This window comes from Pseudophryne corroboree, chromosome 10 (assembly GCF_028390025.1).
Source record: "Pseudophryne corroboree isolate aPseCor3 chromosome 10, aPseCor3.hap2, whole genome shotgun sequence".
In the NCBI taxonomy this organism is placed as follows: Eukaryota; Metazoa; Chordata; class Amphibia; order Anura; family Myobatrachidae; genus Pseudophryne; species Pseudophryne corroboree.
In genome coordinates, this window is record NC_086453.1 from 234,879,032 (window position 1) to 234,905,538 (window position 26,507).

At 46.4% G+C, this 26,507-nt stretch overlaps 1 protein-coding gene across 2 annotated transcripts in view; it reads right to left on the bottom strand.

Moving 5' to 3' along the window:
- The window catches only part of TNFRSF18 (TNF receptor superfamily member 18), a 98,201-nt gene that overhangs the window by 64,372 nt on the left and 7,322 nt on the right, over positions 1-26,507 (bottom strand). The window contains exons 2-4 of one of the 2 annotated variants that reach the window (XM_063943167.1): positions 11,360-11,494; positions 10,307-10,400; positions 8,205-8,305 (exon numbers count right to left, since the gene is read on the bottom strand). In XM_063943167.1, coding sequence (XP_063799237.1) covers positions 8,205-8,305; positions 10,307-10,400; positions 11,360-11,494 — 330 coding nt within the window. The remainder of the gene's footprint in view (positions 1-8,204; positions 8,306-10,306; positions 10,401-11,359; positions 11,495-26,507) is intronic. The other variant, XM_063943168.1, reaches the window with a different exon arrangement.

A 26,507-nucleotide genomic window follows, 5' to 3' on the forward strand; every position in this document is an offset into this window, starting at 1 on the left:
ACTACAAAAGACGCATAGTTTGTCCAGGGGTCCAGAGTGAGTCCAAAGGTACAGCAAGCATCTGAAACTGTTCAAGTTATTTGCAGACTATTCTTTATTATTCCAGTTGCCTGCTGCTATTATTGCTTCAATACAACCTTTTATTCTACATCAACACATCATTATATGTAAAGGTGTTATGGTGATACAGTTGTTTACTTTGCTCCTTTCATAGCATTAATGGGTATCTGGACAAAATGTCGACACCACTTAGGTCGACACCAATTGGTCGACACACCTTAGGTCGACACCTGAAATAGGTTGACATGGGCAAAATGTCGCTATGGACAAGGTCGACATGGAAAAAGGTCGACATGAGTTTTTCACATTTTTTTTTTACTTTTTCATACTTTACGATCCATGTGGACTACAGTTGGGAACGGTAACCTGCCCGAAGCATGGCCAGCGAAGCGTGCCATGCGAGGGCACTTGGTGCACTAATTGGGGTTTCCGGTCACTTTACGGATAAAACAACACCAAAAAAACATAAAAAACTAATGTTGACATTTTCCATGTCGACCTTTTGTTCTTGTCGACCTATTTCAGGTGTCGACCTAAGGTGTGTCGAGCAATTGGTGTTGACCTCAGTGGTGTCAACCTAATTGCTGTCGACCTTGAGTCCCAGACCCGACTGATGTCAGGGGTTACATTCTAAACAAGGTTGTCTCTGTGTGGGGTCTGTATGTTCTCCCAATGTCTATATGGTTTTCCCCCGGATGCTCTAGTGTCCACACTCCAAAAACATATTAGCAGGTTAATTGGCTTCTGACAAAGTTAAGCCTTATTGTTTACATTCGGAAGGGAATATAGATTGTAAGCTGTACTAGGTCAGGTACTGAAGTAAATGACCGAACATTCTCTGTTAAGTGCTGCATAACGTGTACACACGGCACTAAACAAAAATAAGAATTTACTCACCGGATATTCTATTTCTCGTAGTCCGTAGTGGATGCTGGGAACTCCGTAAGGACCATGGGGAAAAGACGGGCTCCGCAGGAGACTGGGTACTCTAAAAGAAAGATTAGGTACTATCTGGTGTGCACTGGCTCCTCCCTCTATGCCCCTCCTCCAGACCTCAGTTAGGGAAACTGTGCCCGGAAGAGCTGACACAATAAGGAAAGGATTTGGAATCCCGGGTAAGACTCATACCAGCCACACCAATCACACCGTACAACTCGTGATACTATACCCAGTTAACAGTATGAATAACAACTGAGCCTCACGAACAGATGGCTCATAACAATAACCCTTTAGTTAGGCAATAACTATATACAAGTATTGCAGACAATCCGCACTTGGGATGGGCGCCCAGCATCCACTACGGACTACGAGAAATAGAATTACCGGTGAGTAAATTCTTATTTTCTCTGACGTCCTAGTGGATGCTGGGAACTCCGTAAGGACCATGGGGATTATACCAAAGCTCCCAAACGGGCGGGAGAGTGCGGATGACTCTGCAGCACCGAATGAGCAAACTCAAGGTCCTCCTCAGCCAGGGTATCAAACTTGTAGAATTTTGCAACGTGTTTGATCCCGACCAGGTAGCAGCTCGGCAAAGTTGTAAAGCCGAGACCCCTCGGGCAGCCGCCCAAGAAGAGCCCACCTTCCTCGTGGAATGGGCCTTTACTGATTTAGGATGCGGCAGTCCAGCCGCAGAATGTGCAAGTTGAATCGTGGAGCAGATCCAGCGAGCAATAGTCTGCTTAGAAGCAGGAGCACCCAGCTTGTTGGGTGCATGCAGGATAAACAGCGAGTCAGTTTTCCTGACTCTAGCCGTCCTGGAAACATAGATTTTCAGGGCCCGGACTACGTCCAGCAACTTGGAGGCCTCCAAGTCCCGAGTAGCCGCAGGCACCACAATAGGTTGGTTCAAATGAAACGCTGATACCACCTTAGGGAGGAATTGGGGACGCGTCCGCAATTCTGCTCTGTCCATATGGAAGATCAGATAGGGGCTTTTACAGGACAAAGCCGCCAATTCTGACACCCGCCTAGCCGAAGCCAAGGCCAAAAGCATGACCACTTTCCACGTGAGATATATTAACTCCACGGTCTGAAGTGGCTCAAACCAATGTGATTTTAGGAAATACAACACAACGTTGAGATCCCAAGGTGCCACTGGGGGCACAAAAGGGGGCTTAATATGCAGCACTCCCTTAACAAACGTCTGAACTTCAGGCAGTGAAGCCAGTTCTTTTTGAAAGAAAATAGACAGGGCCGAAATCTGGACTTTAATGGAACCTAATTTTAGGTCCATAGTCACTCCTGACTGTAGGAAGTGCAGAAAACGACCCAGCTGAAATTCTTCTGTGGGGGCCTTCATAGCCTCACACCAAGCAACATATTTTCGCCATATGCGGTGATAATGCTTTGCTGTCACATCTTTCCTAGCTTTTATCAGCGTAGGAATGACTTCAACCGGAATGCCCTTTTCCATCAGGATCCGGCGTTCAACCGCCATGCCGTCAAACGCAGCCGCGGTAAGTCTTGGAACAGACAGGGCCCCTGCTGTAGCAGGTCCCGTCTGAGAGGCAGAGGCCAAGGGTCCTCTGAGATCATTTCTTGCAGTTCCGGGTACCAAGTCCTTCTTGGCCAATCCGGAACGATGAGTATAGTTCTTACTCCTCTCTTTCTTATTATCCTCAGCACCTTTGGTATGAGAGGAAGAGGAGGGAACACATAAACCGACTGGTACACCCACGGTGTCACTAGAGCGTCCACAGCTATCGCCTGAGGGTCCCTTGACCTGGCACAATATCTTTTTAGCTTTGTGTTTAGGCGGGACGCCATCATGTCCACCTGTGGCCTTTCCCAACGGTTTACAATCAGTTGGAAGACTTCTGGATGAAGTCCCCACTCTCCCGGGTGGAGGTCGTGCCTGCTGAGGAAGTCTGCTTCCCAGTTGTCCACTCCCGGAATGAACACTGCTGACAGTGCTATCACGTGATTTTCCACCCATCGGAGAATCCTTGTGGCTTCTGCCATCGCCATCCTGCTTCTTGTGCCGCCCTGTCGGTTTACATGGGCGACCGCCGTGATGTTGTCTGACTGAATCAGCACCGGCTGGTTTTGAAGCAGGGGTCTTGCCTGACTTAGGGCATTGTAATTGGCCCTTAGTTCCAGAATATTTATGTGTAGGGAAGCCTCCTGACTCGACCATTGTCCTTGGAAGTTTCTTCCCTGAGTGACTGCCCCCCAACCTCGGAGGCTTGCATCCGTGGTCACCAGGACCCAGTCCTGTATGCCGAATCTGCGGCCCTCTAGAAGATGAGCACTCTGCAGCCACTACAGCAGAGACACCCTGGCCCTCGGGGACAGGGTGATCAGCCGATGCATCTGAAGATGCGATCCGGACCACTTGTCTAACAGATCCCATTGAAAGATCCTTGCATGGAACCTGCCGAATGGAATTGCCTCGTAAGAAGCTACCATCTTTCCCAGTACTCGCGTGCAGTGATGCACCGACACCTGTTTTGGTTTCAGGAGGTCTCTGACCAGAGATGACAACTCCTTGGCCTTCTCCTCCGGGAGAAACACCTTCTTCTGTTCTGTGTCCAGAACCATACCCAGGAACAGCAGACGCGTCGTAGGAACCAGCTGCGACATTGGAATATTCAGAATCCAGCCGTGCTGTTGAAGCACTTCCTGAGATAGTGCTACTCTGACCAACAACTGCTCCCTGGACCTCACCTTTATAAGGAGATCGTCCAAGTATGGGATAATTATAACTCCCTTCTTTCGAAGGAGTATCATCATTTCGACCATTACCTTGGTAAATACCCTCGGTGCCGTGGACAGACCAAACGGCAACGTCTGGAATTGGTAATGGCAATCTTGTACCACAAAACGGAGGTACACCTGGTGAGGAGGGTAAATGGGGACATTCAGGTACGCATCCTTGATGTCCAGTGATACCATGTAATCCCCTTCTTCCAGGCTTACAATAACCGCCCTGAGCGATTCCATTTTGAACTTGAACCTTCTTATATAAGTGTTCAAGGATTTTAAATTTAGAATGGGTCTCACCGAACCGTCTGGTTTCGGTACCACAAACATTGTGGAATAGTAACCCCGTCCCTGTTGAAGGAGGGGAACTTTTATTATCACCTGCTGGAGGAACAGCTTGTGAATTGCCGCCAGCACTACCTCCCTGTCGGGGGAGTAGCTGGCAAGGCTGATTTGAGGTAACGGCGAGGGGGAGACGTCTCGAATTCCAGCTTGTATCCCTGAGATACCACTTGTAGAACCCAGGGATCCACCTGTGAGCGAACCCACCGGTCGCTGAAGTTCCGGAGATGGGCCCCTACTGCACCTGGCTCCACCAGTGGAGCCCCAGCGTCATGCGGTGGATTTAGTGGAAGCAGGGGAGGATTTCTGTTCTTGGGAACTGGCTGTATGGTGCAGCTTTTTCCCTCTACCCCTGCCTCTGGGCAGAAAGGACGCGCCTTTAACCCGCTTCCTTTCTGGGGCTGAAAGGACTGTACCGGATAATACGGTGCTTTCTTTGGCTGTGAGGGAACCTGGGGTAAAAATGTCGACTTCCCAGCTGTCGCTGTGGAAACGAGGTCCGAGAGACCATCCCCAAACAATTCCTCACTGTAAGGCAAAACCTCCATGTGCCTTTTAGAATCCGCATCACCTGTCCACTGCCGAGTCCATAATACTCTCCTGGCAGAAATGGACATTGCATTTATTCTAGATGCCAGCCGGCAAATATCCCTCTGTGCATCTCTCATGTATAAGACTACGTCTTTAATGTGCTCTATGGTTAGCAATATAGTGTCCCTGACAAGGGAATCATATTATCAGACAGGGAATCAGACCACGCTGCTGCAGCACTGCACGTCCATGCTGAAGCAATAGCAGGTCTCAGTATAGTACCTGAGTGTGTATACACAGACTTCAGGATAGCCTCCTGCTTTCTATCCGCAGGCTCTTTTAAGGCGGCCGTATCCTGAGACGGTAGTGCCACCTTTTTCGACAAGCGTGTGAGCGCTTTATCCACCCTCGGGGATGTCTCCCAACGTACCCTGACCTCTGGCGGGAAATGGTACGCCATTAGTAACTTTTTAGAAATCACAAATTTTTTTATCAGGGGATGCCCACGCTTCTTCACACACTTCATTTAACTCATCTGAAGGGGGAAAAAAATCACTGGTTGCTTTTTCTCCCCAAACATAATACCCTTTTTAGTGGTACCTGGGTTAATGTCAGAAATCTGCAACACATTTTTCATTGGCGTAATCATGCAACGGATAGCCTTAGTGGAATGTACATTTGTCTCGTCGTCGTCGACACTGGAGTCAGACTCCTTGTCGACATCTGTGTCTGCCATCTGAGGTAGCGGGCGTTTTTGAGCCCCTGATGGCCTTTGAGACGCCTGGGCAGGCACAGGCTGAGAGCCGGCTGTCCCACAGCTGTTATGTCATCAAACCTTTTATGGAAGGAGTTGACACTGTCGGTTAATACCTCCACATATCCATCCACACTGGTGTCGACCCCGCAGGGGGTGACATCACATTTATCGGCACCTGCTCCGCCTCCACATAAGCCTCTTTATCAAACATGTCGACACAGCCGTACCGACACACCGCACACACACAGGGAATGCTCTGACTGAGGACAGGACCCCACAAAGTCCTTTGGGGAGACAGAGAGAGAGTATGCCAGCACACACCACAGCGCTATATAATTAGGGATGTACACTATTACAGAAAGTGATTTTTCCCTATAGCTGCTTAACATGTATAGTTTGCGCCTAAATTTAGTGCCCCCCCTCTCTTTTTAACCCTTTGAGCCTGGAAACTGCAGGGGAGAGCTTGGGGAGCTGTCTTCCAGCGGAACTGTGAAGAGAAAATGGCGCCTGTGTGCTGAGGGAGATAGCCACGCCCCCTTCTCGGCGGGCTTATCCCGCTCTTTTATTAATATTATGGCAGGGGATTTTTACACATATATAGTTTATTAGACTATATTATGTGTATTTTTGCCATTTTGTAAGGTAATCTAATTGTAGCCCCCCCCCCCCCCAGCGCCCTGCACCCATCAGTGACCGGAGTATGTGGTGTGCATGGGGAGCAATGGCGCACAGCTGCAGTGCTGTGCGCTACCTTAATGAAGACCGGAGTCTTCAGCCGCCGATTTTGTCCTCGGATATCTTCCGTCTTCTGGCTCTGCAAGGGGGACGGCGGCGCGGCTCCGGGACCGGACGACCGAGGCTGGGCCTGTGTTCGATCCCTCTGGAGCTAATGGTGTCCAGTAGCCTAGAAGCCCAAGCTAGCTGCAAGCAGGTAGGTTCGCTTCTCTCCCCTAAGTCCCTCGTAGCAGTGAGTCTGTTGCCAGCAGATCTCACTGAAAATAAAAAACCTAATAAATACTTTCTTTACTAGGAGCTCAGGAGAGCCCCTAGTGTGCAACCAGCTCGAGCCGGGCACAGATTCTAACTGAGGTCTGGAGGAGGGGCATAGAGGGAGGAGCCAGTGCACACCAAATAGCACCTAATCTTTCTTTTAGAGTGCCCAGTCTCCTGCGGAGCCCGTCTATTCCCCATGGTCCTTATGGAGTTCCCAGCATCCACTAGGACGTCCGAGAAATACAAATAAATAATAATATGCTGTTTCCTTATCTATGCATGTTCAAGGATGGAACTACAGGATATACAGGGGTTGCGGTTGCCATGGGTCCCAAAGTGTGTGTGGGTGGGCAATGTAGGGTCATCCCAATGCTCCTCAAGAAAAGCAACACAGAGGTATCGTCTCATACTATTTAGAAAGCAGTGCGTGGATAATAAAAGGTTAGGGTAGCATCACAAGACCTCCACCCAAGTTTGCTATGTAGCCCGGCAATAGACTGTGTCACCACTACATCAGGAGAATATACTGTTTAAAGCTGGGTGCATTCCGATAATGGCCATGTACTGTAGCACCAATGCCAAACTCAGCGGTCTAACCACAAAACATGGTACTATACTAGTATATGCTACATACTAGACAGACTAGAATATCTGTTTGCTACAGCTACATGCTATCCATAGGGCTTTCTATAATGGGTGCAGTGTGTGCGGTGCACATGGGCCCCTGGGTCACGGGGGGCACACACCACACACCCTGCACCCATATTTAATTGTTTATCCCTCCGGAGTCCCACATTGGCACTGCTGATGCTGGAGAAATCAATTGAAAAATCGCTCGGTGGCCATTTTCCCAGTGATTCGCGCATGCACAGTACAGATTTGTCTCCAGTAACATAATGGGCGCCATGTTTTTGGAGACCACCGTATGCGCACTAGAGATTAGTCTCCTGGAATACAGCGTGCGCCATGTTTCCAGAGTCTTGAATATGTGCAGAGTCTACAACTAAGCCGAAGGGGGAGGGGGGTGGGGCATAGAGAGTAATCTGTATACAGGTCCCCTCCTCTCTTAAGCCACCCCTAATGTTATCATCACAGACTTTTATAATTTACTGTCAGTTCTGAATGCTACTGTCCAGTTAATGCTTTTTTTGCTATTGTTATTGCATGTGCTTTTTCCATGTCATGATATTACTGATCACTTATAATCAGTGGTTATAGCTATTGTAGTATAATTATTTAAGGATCCTGTATCCTTAATGGTGATGCCATTACTTGTGGAACCAATTGGGTTGCAATCTATGATTAATGAAAACAGAGCTACTGATATTACCTGTGATGTCATAAATCTTATTATCCATCCTGATATCATCAGATTTGCCACTCATTGGAGGAGATGTATAAAATCTCAGAGAGAAATAAAATAGAGAGAGAAAAGGTACCACCCAATCAGCTTCAGTTATTATTAAAACACAGCCTGTAAAATGGCTTGCAGATTGCAGGAGAGTTTGGATAAGAGTTACCCTTTGTGATGGCCGTTGGGGTTTATGACCTGGGTAGTCCATCTACGTATGAGCAGAGTGATGTGGTGGCCGCAGGGGATGCTGGGAGGATCCCTCTGACAGCACTGATGCAAAATGAAGACCATAGGCTTCTATAGGGTAACTTTTACTGGCAATACCCCGCGCATTGGAAACCCGGCGCTGGACAGGGTTTTTACCGCATTTTCCCGTTAGTACATCCAACCCATTATGAGAAGTCCGTAAAAATAGATATATTTCTAATTAAATGACATGGTTATATTTTTATTACTGCTTACCTGTTCTATTGATTGGAGGAGTGAGTGCTTTGCCGTCTGTTTGGTTCCCAGGTACAGAAGTTTTAAAAATGTCTCTGCTATATTCAGTCGAAATGAAGGGTCTGTGAATTTAGAGAAGCTTGCTGTTATCTCATTAATATAAGCATTCATTAGTATGTCCATCCTTCATAAACATGTATCCAAACATTTTTTTTCATCTCAAATATTCAAATATATTGTATTTGATTTTGATGTCGGGGTTCTTTTCATATCTGGTTAGCTGCAGCAGACACAAATACAAGGGGTAGGGGGAGGGGGGGGGGGCAGACAGCAATGTGCATTTAGTAATTGAGCTTGTAATTAGTGTTTTATTTTTGTGTGATAATTAAAATTGTACCTGTCACCTAAATTGTACTTGTCACCTATAGGCATCCAGTTAGCTGAAACAATATTCAGACTGTCAATTAGCTAGGAAGTGACATCACTGAGACTAGAGTTACTTAAGTGTCTTATGCTTCAGCTAAAGTATGTCAACCAAAGTCTCGTGAAATTGATTCAACAAGCAATGTGTCTTCCTCCAATAGAAGCTAAGGAGCAAATGTGGCATATTTTAATTGGGAGTGAGGGGGGGATAAATGTTTTTATGAATTACTGGCATGATTGGGTGATAGCCAATAGGATTCCTTGTGGGATGTGTTCCAGAGGTTATTTAGTTGGAGTGTAGGGGTTATGTGGTTCCTCTTGGATCCTTATGTAGTGTGGTTTCCTACCCACCTGTCCCTCTTTTGTGGAAGTTTTTGAATTGGTTTATTTGTTCTCATTGGTTGGTGGTGCTGTTTGTTGGATAGAAATGTTGCACTGTATTGACTTGGATGAGGTTAGGTCAGTATTGTAACGGGGTGGCAGTGCCAGCATCGTCCCCTAAACCAGTGATGTCTTGATATCACACTTAGGGGGTGGGGCCATCTTCTCTTGGAAGTAGAGCACTGCCCGGAATGTCCTTAGTTCCACTGGTGGCATTGTGTTTGCCCGAAGCCTCACTTGGACACTCTGGGCAGCTCTTCAGTAGTGCTACCCTGCCAGTGTTGGACTGGGGCATGAGGGGGCCCACCGGAAAAATGCAGTGCCAGGGGCCCATGTTTAGGAGTGTGGCCAGTCTCCAGAGGAGTTGTGGCGGCCATCATAGAGGCTTGGCTAACCAGTAGTGCATAGCCTGGGCCCCATGATAAATATATGTAGTAAATACAGATAGTGCATGCATGATAATGCACCAGATTAATAACAGCAATGCACTGAAGAAAATACACCATAGTCCTGTGCAGTATAATGTAACATATGTATAATGTAAGTTCACATTCTGGAAGCTGATCCCTAGAGGAGGCGATGGGTGCCCAGGCAGTAGGTCCCACTGGGGGTTTCCCCTATACCCCTGTGGGCCAGTCCGACCCTTTAACCTGCACACACATTCAGGTGCCTTAGGGCAGCGACAGAGCAACCCCTAGGGCCCTGTGTGATGGCACTGCTCTCACACCTCTAGTTACAGCCCTGGGTTAGGTCAAATGGGAGATATATTGGGGGCTACTCTGTGGCATGAGTCTTGTGTTTACTGCAGTGTTAGTGAAGCTGAATGCTGCTTTCCATCTGTTCTCCACATTTCCTATTTTCCAATTATTCCATCAATTCTTTTTTGTTGGGTGAAAGATCATTATTGCCAGTAGATGCATGTGACGCAGCCGATAGTTGCATAGTACTGACCAGGGTGAAGCTGGATCACAGAAGAGGGGTCTTCATGAATGGGAGATACACGTGGCGCCTCTGGCTGCAGCATGTGGCTTGTGTTCTCTGGTTAGTGCAACAGATAGCTGATCCAATCTAAATCTGCATGTTGTGATTATTTATAATAATTTGTTAAGTAATTTATGGTTACTGTTTATGCCACGGGAAAATCCTCATCCGCCTGGCAGCTTATTGATCCTGATAGCGTCTGCAAGATAGTCACATCCTATCACTGTACTGAGCATGGCTAAAGCTCACACTGCTTAGATACTGCTAACTGTAGTTTAGTTTGTTCCTCTATACTATAAATGACACAATCAATGTAATGTAGGTCGAAATATACTTACGGTTCACCAGGCATGCAAATTCCATTTTCTACTACTGAAAAGGTTCCTTCTGGACATTCTTCACAAACATACTCATATAAGGAGTTTGGATTAACTAGAAATGAATACATGTTGATGAGTTCAGGACTTAAAAGTTGATGTGCATACAGTGCTGTCTACCTATAAATGACTCTCTTATATCTCACAGTAACGTAATACTCTTTCGAAACATGGACATATATATTGAAAAAAAAATATTAGCATATAATATAATGGAATTTGTGCCTAATCCAGATCTGATCGCAGCAGCAAATTTGTCAGCTAATGGGCAAAACCATGTGCACGGCAGGGGAGGGTGGGGCAGATATAACATGTGCAGAGAGAGAGGGGCACATGCTCTCTCCTCCCCACCCTCACAAACCGCAGTAGCGTGGCAGCAGAGAAGCAGCGCGGTGAGCAGCACTTGGGGGGTGGGGTGGGGACCTTACACTGGGGGCATATATGTATCCGGCAGTGTGGGGACATGTTTATCTGCACTGGGGGCATATATGTATCTGGCAGTGTGGGGACATGTTTATCTGGCACTGGAGGCATATATGTATCTGGCACTGTAGAGACATGTGTATTTGGCACTGGGGGCATATACTATACCCACTAATCTTATTTGAACAATGCTCAAGTGCACTGGTGGATCTGATCTCTCCACCTTGTACGCACCATCGGTCGAAAAGTGTTCTCCTCAAGCTGCCCCTACCTTGCAAGTTTCCTATAAAATGGCCTCTGTGACTGCGGTGCTGTGAAGGAGATTGCAGCCGCATGGAGAAACACAACCATGACACTACTATAACATGCCCATGACACCTGCTCTTTTAGCGATCTCCAAGACTCCATTTTGAACTGCCCATGGATCGCAGAAGCCTTCTCAAGTAATAGCCATCGCAAAACTTAATTTGTGCGAGTGAAGTAACACAAGCGCACTAGCTGAAAATCAAACACCAAAACTGCATGTACCTCTGATCAGGCCCAATATGTGCTGTCAAGGCTGGCTATACTTGCTGTCAACATATGTATTACCTTCTCTCTTAAGTTGCTGGCCCTTCAGACAGTTTGGTACCGGAGTGCATAAAGTACAACTTTTTGTTAAACAGCGACGACCTTGATCACAATAGCATTCTTTGCGCAGTGTGCGACAGGGTTGGTTACGGTTAGCTGTAAATGAGAAAATGTTACTAACTTCTTACTATTGCCACTTTATAAGTGAAATCATATTTAACGGTATAGAAAACTGTAACTTGGAAATGTTGTGCTTTCTCCCCTTCTTTGTTCTGTCTATTATGCAATGGAATTAGGCATCCACTATATAAAGGAACATATTTTATACCTTCCATTTGTACTTCAATAAAAAAAAGGGAATTTGTAGGTGCACTCTGCTTAATATAAATAAAAGCTTCAAACAGACATTGTGTATATGTAAAACTGATAGAGGGCCACTTTCAGCCTGAAAGGTGTTAAATCCTGAACTTAGACCAGCCCTTGTGATGTGGTCTAGCCTCTGTTTTTTTAAGTTTATGAATGACTTGTATTTTACCAACTGAAATAATTTTGGGAGAGAGCTCTGGGCACAGCAGCCTTAATAGGACTGAACTAGCAAGACTGAGACCCATTTGGATCAGCGAGTCACACATCTCAAAATATCTCCCTGCCTGACCTTTCTGTCTGCACAAGATCTACGTCTCTCATCCACATACACTACTCATTCCCACCCAAAATTACAGGACTTTTCCCGGGCTGTGGGTACTCTGTGAAATGCCCTCCTACTCACAATAAGACTCACCTCTAGTCTCCAAACCTTCAATCATTCCCTGAAATCTCACCTCTTAAGACAAGCTTAAAAAATACCGGACCCACCCACATAACCTTCAATGCTTCCTTATCTAATTACATCCTGTCTGTACAGTACACACATAACCTCACATATTTTGTCTTTCTTCACTTTCACACCCTCCTGACCAGGCTTAAAGTGGTCCTGGAAAGGTGGTGGAATTCATTTTCCCCGCCACCTACCGCACTCCCCTCCCCCCCCAAATTAAGTGGAGCCAGGGACAGTGCTATTGTGTTTTCAGCATCTCCCTGCAAACTATAAATTAGTGCCCTACTTTCCATACTTTATAAAGGGACATTGATATCACAAAAAAGCAGCGTGATCACATAATAGTAACCCCAGTTCAAATTAGTAGTACAGTCTTATTTACATTACACCTCATGTAGTGCCCCTGATTTATATTACACCACATAGTAATGCCCCTTATTCAGGTTACCTCACTCAGTAGTGCCCTTTATTCACATTGCACTACACAATGGTACCCTTTATGCACGTTATGCCACACAGTAGTGCCTCTTATATACAATACCCACAGTAGTAATGCCCCTTATACATAATGCCCTAAATAGTAGTGCCCCTTACACATAATGACCACAGTAGTGTTGGTAATACACATAATGCCACAGTAGTGCCCCTTATACACATCTCTGCCACTCCAGCAGCTCAATGCCTGTGTCCCTCCAGCAGCTCCATGCCCTGTATCAGCAGCTGTGACAGCATGACATCACATACACCGTGCTGGAAAAGGAAACCACTGGGACCTGAGGAAGGGATGATTGCTGTCCAACAGACACAGCGTGTGTGAAGTACCAGGAGGGATGGGCTGTAAATGGAGGAGGACCGTGGAGCCACCAGGACACGAGGAAGGGGGAGGTAGCTGCAGGTCATCAGTAAGACTAGCACCGCCTGCATCATCTATTGATGTACATGATAGGGCAGGTTTTTCTGTTGGAATTACTGTGCAGGGCAATGAAGGTGGTGGAACTAGTTTCCCCTACCAATACAGGTGGTGGAACTCAGTTCTACCTTGTTTCCCTTCATTTTAACCCCTGCTCCTGACCCTTGGCCAACTTTGCTGACTGACCATATCAAACAGCCCATTAAAAACCATTGCAGTCTGGGGGATCATTATGCAATAGATGGTACCTATGCTTGTGTATCAATGCCTATTTCCTTATAGACTGTATGACTGCGAGCAGGGCCTTTCTACCTCTATGTCTGTATGTTATTACCCAGTTTTGTTCTATTATCATTGTTACAATTGTAAAGCGTAATGGAATATGCTGCGCTATATAAGAGAATCTGTTAATAAATAAATAAGTTGGTCCAATAATTGTATAGTATATTTCTAGCTTAAGAATGCACCTTAAAGTACGCTGGATGTACCTTTTTGTCTCACGAGTGAAATATCCAAGGTATAAAAGCTCCTCATATTACTGACCTGCATGGAAAATCATCGGGCACCTGTGCAGTTGCACAATTCATAATTGCTTGAGAGTGTGGGAAAACTTATTGGGCGCTGGAAAGGAGGGCAGCACAAGAATACAGGAGAGACACGAATAGACATGACCATGAATATCAGAACACACGGATAAAAGTTTGAAGAGAGAAGGGACAGACAACACGTTCATCATGACCGGAGAAGAACACCAACTCCTAAAGAAAACTTCACGTCGAGTGATCATAGAATCACACGGACCGAAAAGAGACAGAACAGTAAGAAACTCACCATTTTTTAGGAGAAAGGAGGGGTTACAGACGTCAATAATTACCGAAATGACGAAAAAAGGCAGGAAGAAGAGAAGGAGAGGTAAAAGAGCCGGCAAACCATTGCAAAAAAACAAAAAACTGTTAACACTTCAAACCAGGAGATTATTGAGGAAGAATGCACAAAAAGAAAAGTAATATACAATTTAAGCACGAGGCTTCTCACGGCTGTCGAAGAAAAAGTGTTGACGAAAGGATTGAAGTTCGCACCGACAACTACCACTGATGACTTCGATAGATTTGTGGATGTACATAAGTTTATAAGAAAAATTTCCCTGAAAAAATTATTTGAACTGAAACGGAGAGAAGAAATCCCCTCGGCATCAAATTCCACAGAACCTACAATCCCACCTGCATATAAAAAACCATCCACATTTTATCCATCGCATGTTAAAGGCAACTACGTTGAAACCTTTCAGAAATTAGTCATAGAAGATCTGAACTCAATCAAAAACAAAGGAAAGAAGAAGAAGGTCCATTACAATCTGACCAGAAAACAACGAGAAGCTATCAAATCTCTCCAAGAATATCAGGACATTGTAATTAAGCTTTGCGATAAAGGAGGTGGAATAGCCATTCTAAATAAATAAGACTATGTGAAGGAAATTTATCGTCAACTGTCGGACAGCGATACGTATCAGAAACTCAAGACTGATCCATCAGCAAAAATAAAGACCAACTTTCAGAAATTATTGAAGAACCACCTTGAAAAAGGTGGTATCACAGATACAGAGTTTGCATTTCTGAATATTGAAGACCCCATTACCCCGACGATATATGTATTACCAAAATTACACAAGAACAGCACGTCTCCCCCGGGACGACCTATTGTCGCCGGAACAGGGTGTCTAACATCAAATTTATCAGCAATGATCGATCACGAACTCCAACCTTTAGTGACAAAGAATCCCTCACATCTAAGGGACACGAGTGATACCATCAAAAAACTAGAGGAAATTCCGTGGGACGGTGAGACCATTATGGTCACAGCAGATGTCACTTCCCTATACACCATCATCGAAAACCAGAAGGGTATAGAGGCTACAACTTGGTTCCTAGACCAAACAGAGTTCTCAGAAGCCAGAAAATCGTTCATTATCGAGTCCATGTATTTTATCCTGAAAAATAATTTATTTTTCTTCGAGGGGGATTATTACCTCCAAAGGAGGGGTACCGCAAAGGGCACGCGATTTGCACCCAGTTTTGCCAACCTTTTCATGGCTCATTGGGAGCATGAAAACATATACACACAGAACCCATGGAAGGACAAGTTACTGACATGGAATCGATACATCGACGATGTAATATTTTTTTGGAGAGGGGACATGGAGAGTTTAACCCAATTTTGTGATCATCTTAACAAAAATGACAGAAAATTGTCCTCACGTTTGAAAACAGTAAAACTGAAATCAATTATCTGAATTTATCTATATACATCAAGGGAAACACCATCCAAACAAAACCTTACAATAAACCCACAGATTCTAACAATTATATCAGCAAAGAAAGTGAGCACCATGTAAATTGGCTCAATGGCATACCCAAGGGCCAATTCTTAAGGATAAGGAGAAATTGCAGCGAGGACACTGTATGCATGACCCAAATCAACGAACTCAAAAACGCTTTCATCGAAAAAGGATATCAACCCGAGAACTTGGAATCAATTCAGATGGAAACAATGAACAAAGATAGGACCACTCTCATCCACAATAAAAAACAGAAGAAAAAAGATGAAAAACTCCCCAACCACTCCCAATGGTCGTTCATCACAGGGTATGACCACCAATACAAAAAAATAGAACTGATCATGAGGAAACATTGGAACTTACTATGTATGGATGACACGTTAAAAAACATCATTCCGAAAAAACCCACGTTCATCTACCGTAAGGCAGCGAACCTTAAGAACAAATTAGTCCAGAGCGTCTTACCCCAGAAAAGTAATAACCCCATCAGAACAAGCGGTTTCCATAGGTGCGGGCTTTGTCTTCCATGCCGACAAATCAAAACTGAAACCTCCAAATATACAGAAGTAACCACCAATGACATTACCTTTAAAATTAAAGACTTCATCACCTGCCATACCAGTAACGTCGTATATATTTAGTGGAGTGCGCTTGTGGGAAGATATACATTGGACATATTTCGAGAGCTCTAACGCTTGGCGAACATCTACGTAACATAAAAAATGGTCTCCTCACACACAATCTGTCTGAACATTTCAAATTAGAACATAACTGTTCATACACATCCATAAAGAAATTCGTGGGACTACAGCACATTAAATCTACTTGGCGCGACAGAAACACAGAAAAAAATCTCGCAAAGGCGGAAATGAAATTGATTTACAAACTTCAGTCCCTGTGCCTCAAAGGCCTAAACAAAGATTTTGAACTTAAATGGTTCTTGCATTAGCTTACATAATGCACCAGTCTGTATGTTTCATTGTTCAGATACCGACCAACGGTACTCTTCATAACCTATTATATTTTGTTTTCTTTATTTTCTTCATGGGGAACTATGGAGAATCAATCAATTGAAGACAAAATATGGACATCACTCAGCCAGTGGCGTAACTAGAAATTTTTCTCCGCCAAGCCAAAAAATTCTTCGGCGCCCCCCCCCCCCTCATGCTCCATAATTGGGAGCAAGAAAGGGATAAATATGCGCGCGCTTTTTGGCGCGCGCGCCAAAAAAGGGGTGTGGTTTTGTTGGAATGGGCGTGGTTTCGCATAAAGGGGCGTGGCATTGCAGGAAAAGACTACCTTATACCCCAGTTTTGTAACCTGCACGCCCATACGTTGGCCACCACAGGAAAGAAAAATAATCCTGATTCATGCCCCTTACATTATTTGTCATTTTTCCTCCTTATAGTAATGCCCAGTATACATTATGCCACATACTGCAATGGCCCTTAGACATTATGCCGCACACAATAATGCACATGACACAATATGCACACACTGTAATGCCCCCGACACATTATGCCACACACCGTAATGCCCCCGACACATTATGCCACACACCGTAATGCCCCCGACACATTATGCCACACACCGTAATGCCTGTGACACATTATGACAGGAATCGCAATGCCCGTTATACATTATGCTACACACTGCAATGCCCCTGATACATTATAGCACATACAATGTCTGTGACACATTATAACACACACCACAATGTCCGTGATACATTATGCCACACACTGCAATGCCCGATACATTATAGGACATACAATGCCTGTGACACATTATGCCACACACTGCAATGACCTTGAGACATTATACCACAATGCCCGTGATATAGTATACCATACACCGTAATGCCTGTGACACATAACGCAATGCCCTGCCCGTTATACCCTATGCCACACACCGCAATGCCAGTTATGTATTATGCCACACTGCAATGACCCTGAGACATTATACCACATACCACAATGCCCGTGATATAGTATACCACACACCGTAATGCCTGACACATTATGACACACACCGCAATGTCCGTGATACATTATGCCACACACTGCAATGACCCTGAGACATTATACCACATACCACAATGCCCGTGATATAGTATACCACACACCGTAATGCCTGACACATTATGACACACACCGCAATGTCCGTGATACATTATGCCACACACTGCAATGACCCTGAGACATTATACCACATATCACAATGCCCGCGATATAGTATACCATATACCGTAATGCCTGTGACACATTATGACACACACCGCAATGTCCGTGATACATTATGCCACACACCGTAATGCCCATTACACATTAAGTCCTACAGTAAGGCTTCTAATTACTTTTCAATTATCTGCTCGTTGTCAGGGGTTTCATGCACTGGGTGTCATGCTCGTTGCCAGGGGTTTCATGCTCTTGGTTCCATGCACGGTGCCAGGGGTTTTCATGCTCAGGGTGTCATGCTCGTTGCCAGGGGTTTCATGCACTGGGTGTCATGCTCGTTGCCAGGTGTTTCATGCACTGGGTGTCATGCTCGTTGCCAGGTGTTTCATGCACTGGGTGTCATGCTCGTTGCCAGGTGTTTCATGCACTGGGTGTCATGCTCGTTGCCAGGTGTTTCATGCACTGGGTGTCATGCTCGTTGCTAGGAGGTAGTCCTTGTTGCTAGGGCTGTGCTCCCAGTGCCACATATGTCCCCAGTGCCAGATATTCCCCCACGGTGCCAGGTACTCACATGCCCCAGTGCCAAATATAGCCCCCCCCCCATGTGCCAGGAACACATATACCCCCCCAGTGCCACATATGCCCCCAGTGCCATATATTCCCCCCCAGTGCCAGATATTCCCCCAGTGCCAGATATTCCCCCCCAGTGCCATATATGCCCCCAGTGCCAGATATTCCCCCCCAGTGCCATATATGCCCCCAGTGCCAGATATTCCCCCCCCCAGTACCATATATGCCCCAGTGCCAGATATTCCCCCCCGCGCCGCTGCTGCTGCTTTTTGGAGGGACACGGAGGGCACAGCGCGCCTCTCCTGTGTCCCTCCTGCTGCATCATCTCCGGCGGCCGCGGGTCTAATAGGGGGAAGTGCCGGTTCGTGAGCCAATTGGCGCTCACGAACGGCACTTCCCCCTATTAGACCCGCGGCCGCCGGAGATGATGCAGGAGGGACACAGGGAGGCACGCTGTGCCCTCCGTGTCCCTCCAACAAGCGGCGGAGGGAAGGAGACCGCAGACTGACATGCGGACGCTCGTCCGCATGTCAGTCTGCTGTAAATCAGTGGCGCCCCCGCAGCCCCTCGCCCCCAAGCCACCGCGAGGGCTGCGGGGGCAGTAGTTACGCCACTGCACTCAGCATATTTACATATTTATGGAGACTTTTGACTTTTATTGACTGTATATGGATTACGGTTGATTGGATAACCTCATTATTGATGCACAAACATCTGTCCAGCTAATGATGGATTCTCGTATTTCCATTACTGATCATAATGTTTTGGGGAGTTCTGTATGCACACTTTAGAATGGTGGCACTCATCAAATCTGGTATTTTTGACCACCTTTCCTTAGTCTCTGGTTGTCACAGCCATGTTCTAGTCCTTGGCCTTTATTATTTAATAGTGCACCATTGGCAAGTAAAGTAACACGTTTTTCTCTCCAATCACTATCACAATTAGTCCAATTGCGGTTCACAGCCGCTGTCCCGGCTGTTCCTTCCATCACTTCCGGTCGGTGACACGCAAACAATCGCGTCACTTCCGGTTTCGGAGCCGCACCATCCGGCTAGTTACCTACATCACAGTGATTTTCTCAAATAGTTATTCTTTCCCTTCCACACCAAAATAGTCTCCTTCCACACCAACAGAGACTTATGCTGCACTTTTAATTATATTGGATATTGCATGCAAATCTCGGCCGTTCACGCCGGTACGTCACTTCCGGTTTCAGACCTCCAGTCCAGGTCACTTCCGGTCGCCCGGCCGGACGTTTTTACCAGTTTTGAGCCTGGTTTACTCCCAAACCTGCACACTTTGTTCACCACGGAGTACTATTGCAGCAGCACATAACTATTAATAATTAGGTTTCACTAAAAGGGACTCTGTTTGATCACTTCCGGTCCCAGTGACCTATGACCCGCAATTAACCTCCCACCATCTTTAAATGCCAGCTCTGGAGACAAGTAACACCATCAAGCCCTGAGGAAGAGATTGCAGATCTTGAAACGCGTTGGCTACTGGATCTACTAGGAATCCGAACCTTTCATTCATTGGACATCGACCACGTGGTTAGCTTGGGAGCCACAGCAGGGTGAAGTCTGGACCACCCTGCTTGTTATAACACCTGCGGCTCCTTAGCTACCTCTCTGGTATGCTTTCTTACGTTTTTAGAAGTGCAATTTGAGTTGTATGAACATTGAATACCATCACTCATACAGGGGTTAGTGACCCATCATTAAGCTTAGGAGCCAGAGCAGGGTGAAGCTTGGACCACCCTGCCTTATTTAACACCTGCGGCTCCTAGCTTACCTTATTGGTACGCTTTTAGTAGTTGTTTTATGTATGTGAATGTATATTATATTAAATTTGTATAGAAATTTTTTTTATTGAAACTCCTCGAAATTTACATCACCATATCTATATTGAGTTCATCATCTATCTGATAAGGCGACCATTGCTTTGGTCTTCTCATACGACCACAGAAAGAGGGCGCCCCGGATACACCACCTCACACTTTGATGCACAATTCATAATGTTGGTTGATGGTTATAAAAGGGACATAGTTTATAAATAAAGAATTGTTTTTACTTTGTAGATGTCACTATTTATAAATACTTACTCCACAGGAGGAGGGGAGTAGCAATATTTCACACACACACACACACACACACACACACACACACACACACACGCACACGCGCACACACGCACGCACACACACACACACACACACACACGCACACTTGATAGAGCTTACAATTATTGCTACTTATTTGGCATGCAAAAATCTTAACTAAAAGATCCTGATTGAGAATGTCTTCCTGAAATATTGTCGTACATGATTGCTCTGATAAACCAGTCCTTGCAAATAATGTTGTCATGTGCAGGGCCGGCACAAGCTTAAATTTTTTGGTAAGTGAATATAGATTTTGGCGCCCCCCCCCCCCCCCATGGTTGATGGAAAATATTATACAAAAGCTTAAAGCGCAATAAGCGAAACATGGGTGAAATCAACTACCTACTATAAAGTTAAAACTTAAAGGGCAAAGCCGTTAAATAAGTGTTTTCTAATTAATCTAACTTTTAAAAATTGGGGTCCTACCTGTCCTTTTCTGGGTCTATTGGAATTAAGCTTTTTATTAATCTTATTAATTATTCAAATATAAAAACAGAGACTTGATTAGGACACTACAAAGTGTTGAAAGGAGGGGGAAGGGGTGACAGTGCCGCTGGGCTGTGTAGCATACAGGACACTGTCAGAAAGTAAATTGGTGCTCCCCCCCATATCTGAGTACAAGGACAGAAAATTTAGGGGCGTGGTTTCATGGGGAACGAGCATGGCCACATAATAGTACCAATTCACATTACACCACACAGGTAGAGCACGTTACACACATTGCACCAGGTAGCACGTTACACACATTGCACCAGGTAGAGCACATTACACACATTGCACCAGGTAGAGCACGTTACACACACTGCACCAGGCAGAGCACGTTACACACATTGCACCAGGCAGAGCACGTTACACACATTGCACCAGGCAGAGCACGTTACACACACTGCACCAGGTAGAGCACGTTACACACATTGCACCAGGTAGCACGTTACACACATTGCACCAGGTAGAGCACGTTACACACATTGCACCAGGTAGAGCACGTTACACACACTGCACCAGGCAGAGCACGTTACACACATTGCACCAGGCAGAGCACGTTACACACATTGCACCAGGCAGAGCACGTTACACACATTGCACCAGGCAGAGCACGTTACACACACTGCACCAGGTAGAGCACGTTACACACATTGCACCAGGCAGAGCACGTTACGCACATTGCACCAGGCAGAGCACGTTACGCACATTGCACCAGGCAAAGCACGTTACACACACTGCACCAGGTAGAGCACGTTATACACAATGCGCCAGGCAGAGCACGTTACACACATTGCACCAGGCAGAGCACGTTACGCACATTGCACCAGGCAGAGCACGTTACGCACATTGCACCAGGTAAAGCACGTTATACACATTGCACCAGGTAGAGCACATTATACACATTGCACCAGGTAGAGCACGTTATACACATTGCACCATGCAGAGCACATTATACACATTGCACCAGGCAGAGCACGTTATACACATTGCACCAGGCAGAGCACATTATACACATTGCACCAGGCAGAGCACATTATACACATTGCACCAGGCAGAGCACATTATACACGTTGCACCAGGTAGAGCACTTTATGCACATTGCGCCAGGTAGAGCACGTTATACACATTGCACCAGGTAGAGCTTCATTATACACATTGCACCAGGTAGAGCACGTTATACACAATGCGGCAGGCAGAGCACGTTATGCATATTGCTCCAGGTAGAGCACGTTATACACATTGCACCAGGTAGAGCATGTTACACACATTGCACCAGGCAGAGCACGTTATACACATTGCGCCAGGTAGAGCATGTTATACACATTGCACCAGGCAGAGCACGTTATACACATTGCACCAGGTAGAACATGTTATACAGATACCTGGTGCGCAGTGGCGTAACTTCATCCCAATAGCCCGGAGGCAAGAACAATCTTGGTGCCCCTCCCAGCATGGGATGTAGTCAATATCCTGGCAGTTGGGATACCAGCGGTCAGAATACTATCACCGGGATCCAGACCGCCGAGAATGCTAACAGCTGTGCAAGGGCTATTCCCACTCATGGGTGTCCACAACACCCATAAAGTGGGAAAAGAATCTGTGGTGAGCACAGCAAGCCACCAAACCCGCACGTGGCGAGCGCAGCTTTCTAGCGCTCGCCCCGCTGCCGGGCATTCTGGCAGCCGGGATTCCATACCCAACGCCCCAGCACCATTATATATATATATATATATATATATTATATACATATATACACACACACACATATACACACACACACACACACACACATATATATATATATATATACACAAATGAAAGGGCGGCACTCACAAGTCCTGTAGATAAGAATAATTCAGACGGACAGCGTCTTGAGGTGTGTCAACGTTTCAGTCTATTTCAGACTTTTTTCAAGAACTAGTGCATACAAACAATTACCTTAAATAATGTAGCTTGTCATGTGCGCCATGTCCCGCTTCCGGACGCCACCAGTCCCCTCTCAATCGCGTCATCACTGTGTGCGCCCTCCCGCCGCCAATCGCCGGGCGGGCAGACGCTACACCACGTCCTGGCCACTTCCGGTTCCTGGTAGTTGGAACGCACCGCATGAAGCGCGTCGTGTTGGGGACGGGAACTCCTCCGGTTGCCATGGCGACACAGACAAACCTACAGACACAAACAAGTGATACACGTGCAATAAAACATACATGTTGTGAACTCAAATACAACAATAATAAGAATTTACTTACCGATAATTCTATTTCTCATAGTCCGTAGTGGATGCTGGTGACTCCGTAAGGACCATGGGGAATAGCGGCTCCGCAGGAGACTGGGCACATCTAAAGAAAGCTTTAGGACTATCTGGTGTGCACTGGCTCCTCCCCCTATGACCCTCCTCCAAGCCTCAGTTAGGATACTGTGCCCGGACGAGCGTACACAATAAGGAAGGATTTTGAATCCCGGGTAAGACTTATACCAGCCACACCAATCACACCGTATAACCTGTGATCTGAACCCAGTTAACAGCATGATAACAGAGGAGCCTCTGAAAGATGGCTCACAACAATAATAACCCGATTTTTGTAACAATAACTATGTACAAGTATTGCAGACAATCCGCACTTGGGATGGGCGCCCAGCATCCACTACGGACTATGAGAAATAGAATTATCGGTAAGTAAATTCTTATTTTCTCTAACGTCCTAAGTGGATGCTGGGGACTCCGTAAGGACCATGGGGATTATACCAAAGCTCCCAAATGGGCGGGAGAGTGCGGATGACTCTGCAGCACCAAATGAGAGAACTCCAGGTCCTCCTCAGCCAGGATATCAATTTTGTAGAATTTTACAAACTTATTTGCTCCTGACCAAGTAGCTGCTCGGCAAAGTTGTAAAGCCGAGACCCCTCGGGCAGCCGCCCAAGATGAGCCCACCTTCCTTGTGGAGTGGGCATTTACAGATTTTTGGCTGTGGCAGGCCTGCCACAGAATGTGCAAGCTGAATTGTACTGCAAATCCAACGAGCAATAGTCTGCTTAGAAGCAGGAGCACCCAGCTTGTTGGGTGCATACAGGATAAACAGCGAGTCAGATTTCCTGACTCCAGCCGTCCTGGAAACATATATTTTCAGGGCACTGACAACGTCTAGCAACTTGGAGGCCTCCAAGTCCCTAGTAGCCGCAGGCACCACCAATAGGTTGGTTCAGGTGAAACGCTGAAACCACCTTGGGGAGAAGCTGAGGACGAGTCCTCAATTCCGCCCTGTACGAATGGAAAATCAGATAAGGGCTTTTTCAGGATAAAGCCGCCAATTCTGACACGCGCCTGGCCCAGGCCAGGGCCAACAGCATGACCACTTTCTATGTGAGATATTTTAACTCCACAGATTTAAGTGGTTCAAACCAATGTGACTTTTGGAACCCAAAACTACATTGAGATCCCAAAGTGCCACTGGAGGCACAAAAGGAGGCTGTATATGCAGTACCCCTTTTACAAACGTCTGAACTTCAGGGACTGAAGCTAGTTCTTTTTGGAAGAAAATTGACAGGGCCGAAATTTGAACCTTAATGGACCCCAAATTCAGGCCCATAGACACTCCTGTTTGCAGGAAATGTAGGAATCGACCCAGTTGAATTTCCTCCGTCGGGCCTTACTGGCCTCGCACCACGCAACATATTTTCGCCAATTGCGGTGATAATGTTTTTGCGGTTACATCCTTCCTGGCTTTGATCAGGATAGGAATGACTTCATCCGGAATGCCTTTTTTCCTTCAGGATCCGGCGTTCAACCGCCATGCCGTCAAACGCAGCCGCGGTAAGTCTTGGAACAGACAGGGTCCTTGCTGGAGCAGGTCCCTTCTTAGAGGTAGAGGCCACGGATCCTCCGTGAGCATCTCTTGAAGTTCCGGTTACCAAGCCCTTCTTGGCCAATCCGGAACCACGAATATAGTGCTTACTCCTCTCCATCTTATCAATCTCAGTACCTTGGGTATGAGAGGCAGAGGAGGGAACACATACCCTGACTGGTACACCCACGGTGTTACCAGAGCGTCTACAGCTTATTGCCTGAGGGTCCCTGGACCTGGCGCAATACCTGTCGAGTTTTTAATCATGTGGAAGACTTCTGGGTGAAGTCCCCACTCTCCCGGGTGGAGGTCGTGCTGAGGAAGTCTGCTTCCCAGTTGTCCACTCCCGGAATGAATACTGCTGACAGTGCTATCACATGATTTTCCGCCCAGCGAAGAATCCTTGCAGCTTCTGCCATTGCCCTCCTGCTTCTTGTGCCACCCTGTCTGTTTACGTGGGTGACTGCCGTGATGTTGTCCGACTGGATCAACACCGGCTGACCTTGAAGCAGAGGTCTTGCTAAGCTTAGAGCATTGTAAATGTCCCTTAGCTTCAGGATATTTATGTGAAGTGATGTCTCCAGGCTTGACCATAAGCCCTGGATATTCCTTCCCTGTGTGACTGCTCCCCAGCCTCGCAGGCTGGCATCCGTGGTCACCAGGACCCAGTCCTGAATGCCTAATCTGCGGCCCTCTAGAAGATGAGCACTCTGCAACCACCACAGGAGGGACACCCTTGTCCTTGGTGACAGGGTTATCCGCTGATGCATCTGAAGATGCGACCCGGACCATTTGTCCAGCAGGTCCCACTGGAAAGTTCTTGCGTGGAATCTGCCGAATGGGATTGCTTCGTAGGAAGCCACCATTTTACCCAGAACCCTTGTGCATTGATGCACTGAGACTTGGCTCGGTTTTAGGAGGTTCCTGACTAGCTCGGATAACTCCCTGGCTTTCTCCTCCGGGAGAAACACCTTTTTCTGGACTGTGTCCAGGATCATCCCTAGGAACAGAAGACATGTCGTCGGAACCAGGTGCGATTTTGGAATATTGAGAATCCAATCGTGCTGCCGCAACACTACCTGAGATAGTGCTACACCGACCTCCAACTGTTCCCTGGATCTTACCCTTATCAGGGAATTGTCCAAGTAAGGGATAACTAAAATTCACTTCCTTCGAAGGAATATCATCATTTCGGCCATTACCTTGGTAAAGACCCGGGGTGCCGTGGACCATCCATACGGCAGCGTCTGAACTGATAGTGACAGTTCTGTACCATAAACCTGAGGTACCCTTGATGAGAAGGGTAAATTTTGACATGAAGGTAAGCATCCTTGATGTCCCGAGACATCATGTAGTCCCCTTCTTCCAGGTTCGCAATCACTGCTCTGAGTGACTCAATCTTGAATTTGAACCTCTGTATGTAAGTGTTCAAAGATTTTAGATTTAGAATCGGTCTCACCGAGCCGTCCGGCTTCGGTACCACAACAGTGTGGAATAATACCCCGTTCCCTGTTGCAGGAGGGGTATCTTGATTATCACCTGCTGGGAATACAGCTTGTGAATGGCTTCCAAAACTGTCTCCCTGTCAGAAGGAGACATCGGTAAAGCCGACTTTAGGAAACGGCGAGGGGGAGACGTCTCGAATTCTAATTTGTACCCCTGAGATATCACCTGAAGGATCCAGGGGTCTACTTGCGAGTGAGCCCACTGCGCGCTGAAATTCATTGAGACGGGCCCCCCACCGTGCCTGATTCTGCTTGTAAAGCCCCAGCGTATACTGAGGGCTTGGCAGAGGCGGGAGAGGGTTTCTGTTCCTGGGAACTGGCTGATTTCTGCAGCCTTTTTCCTCTCCCTCTGTCACGGGGCAGAAA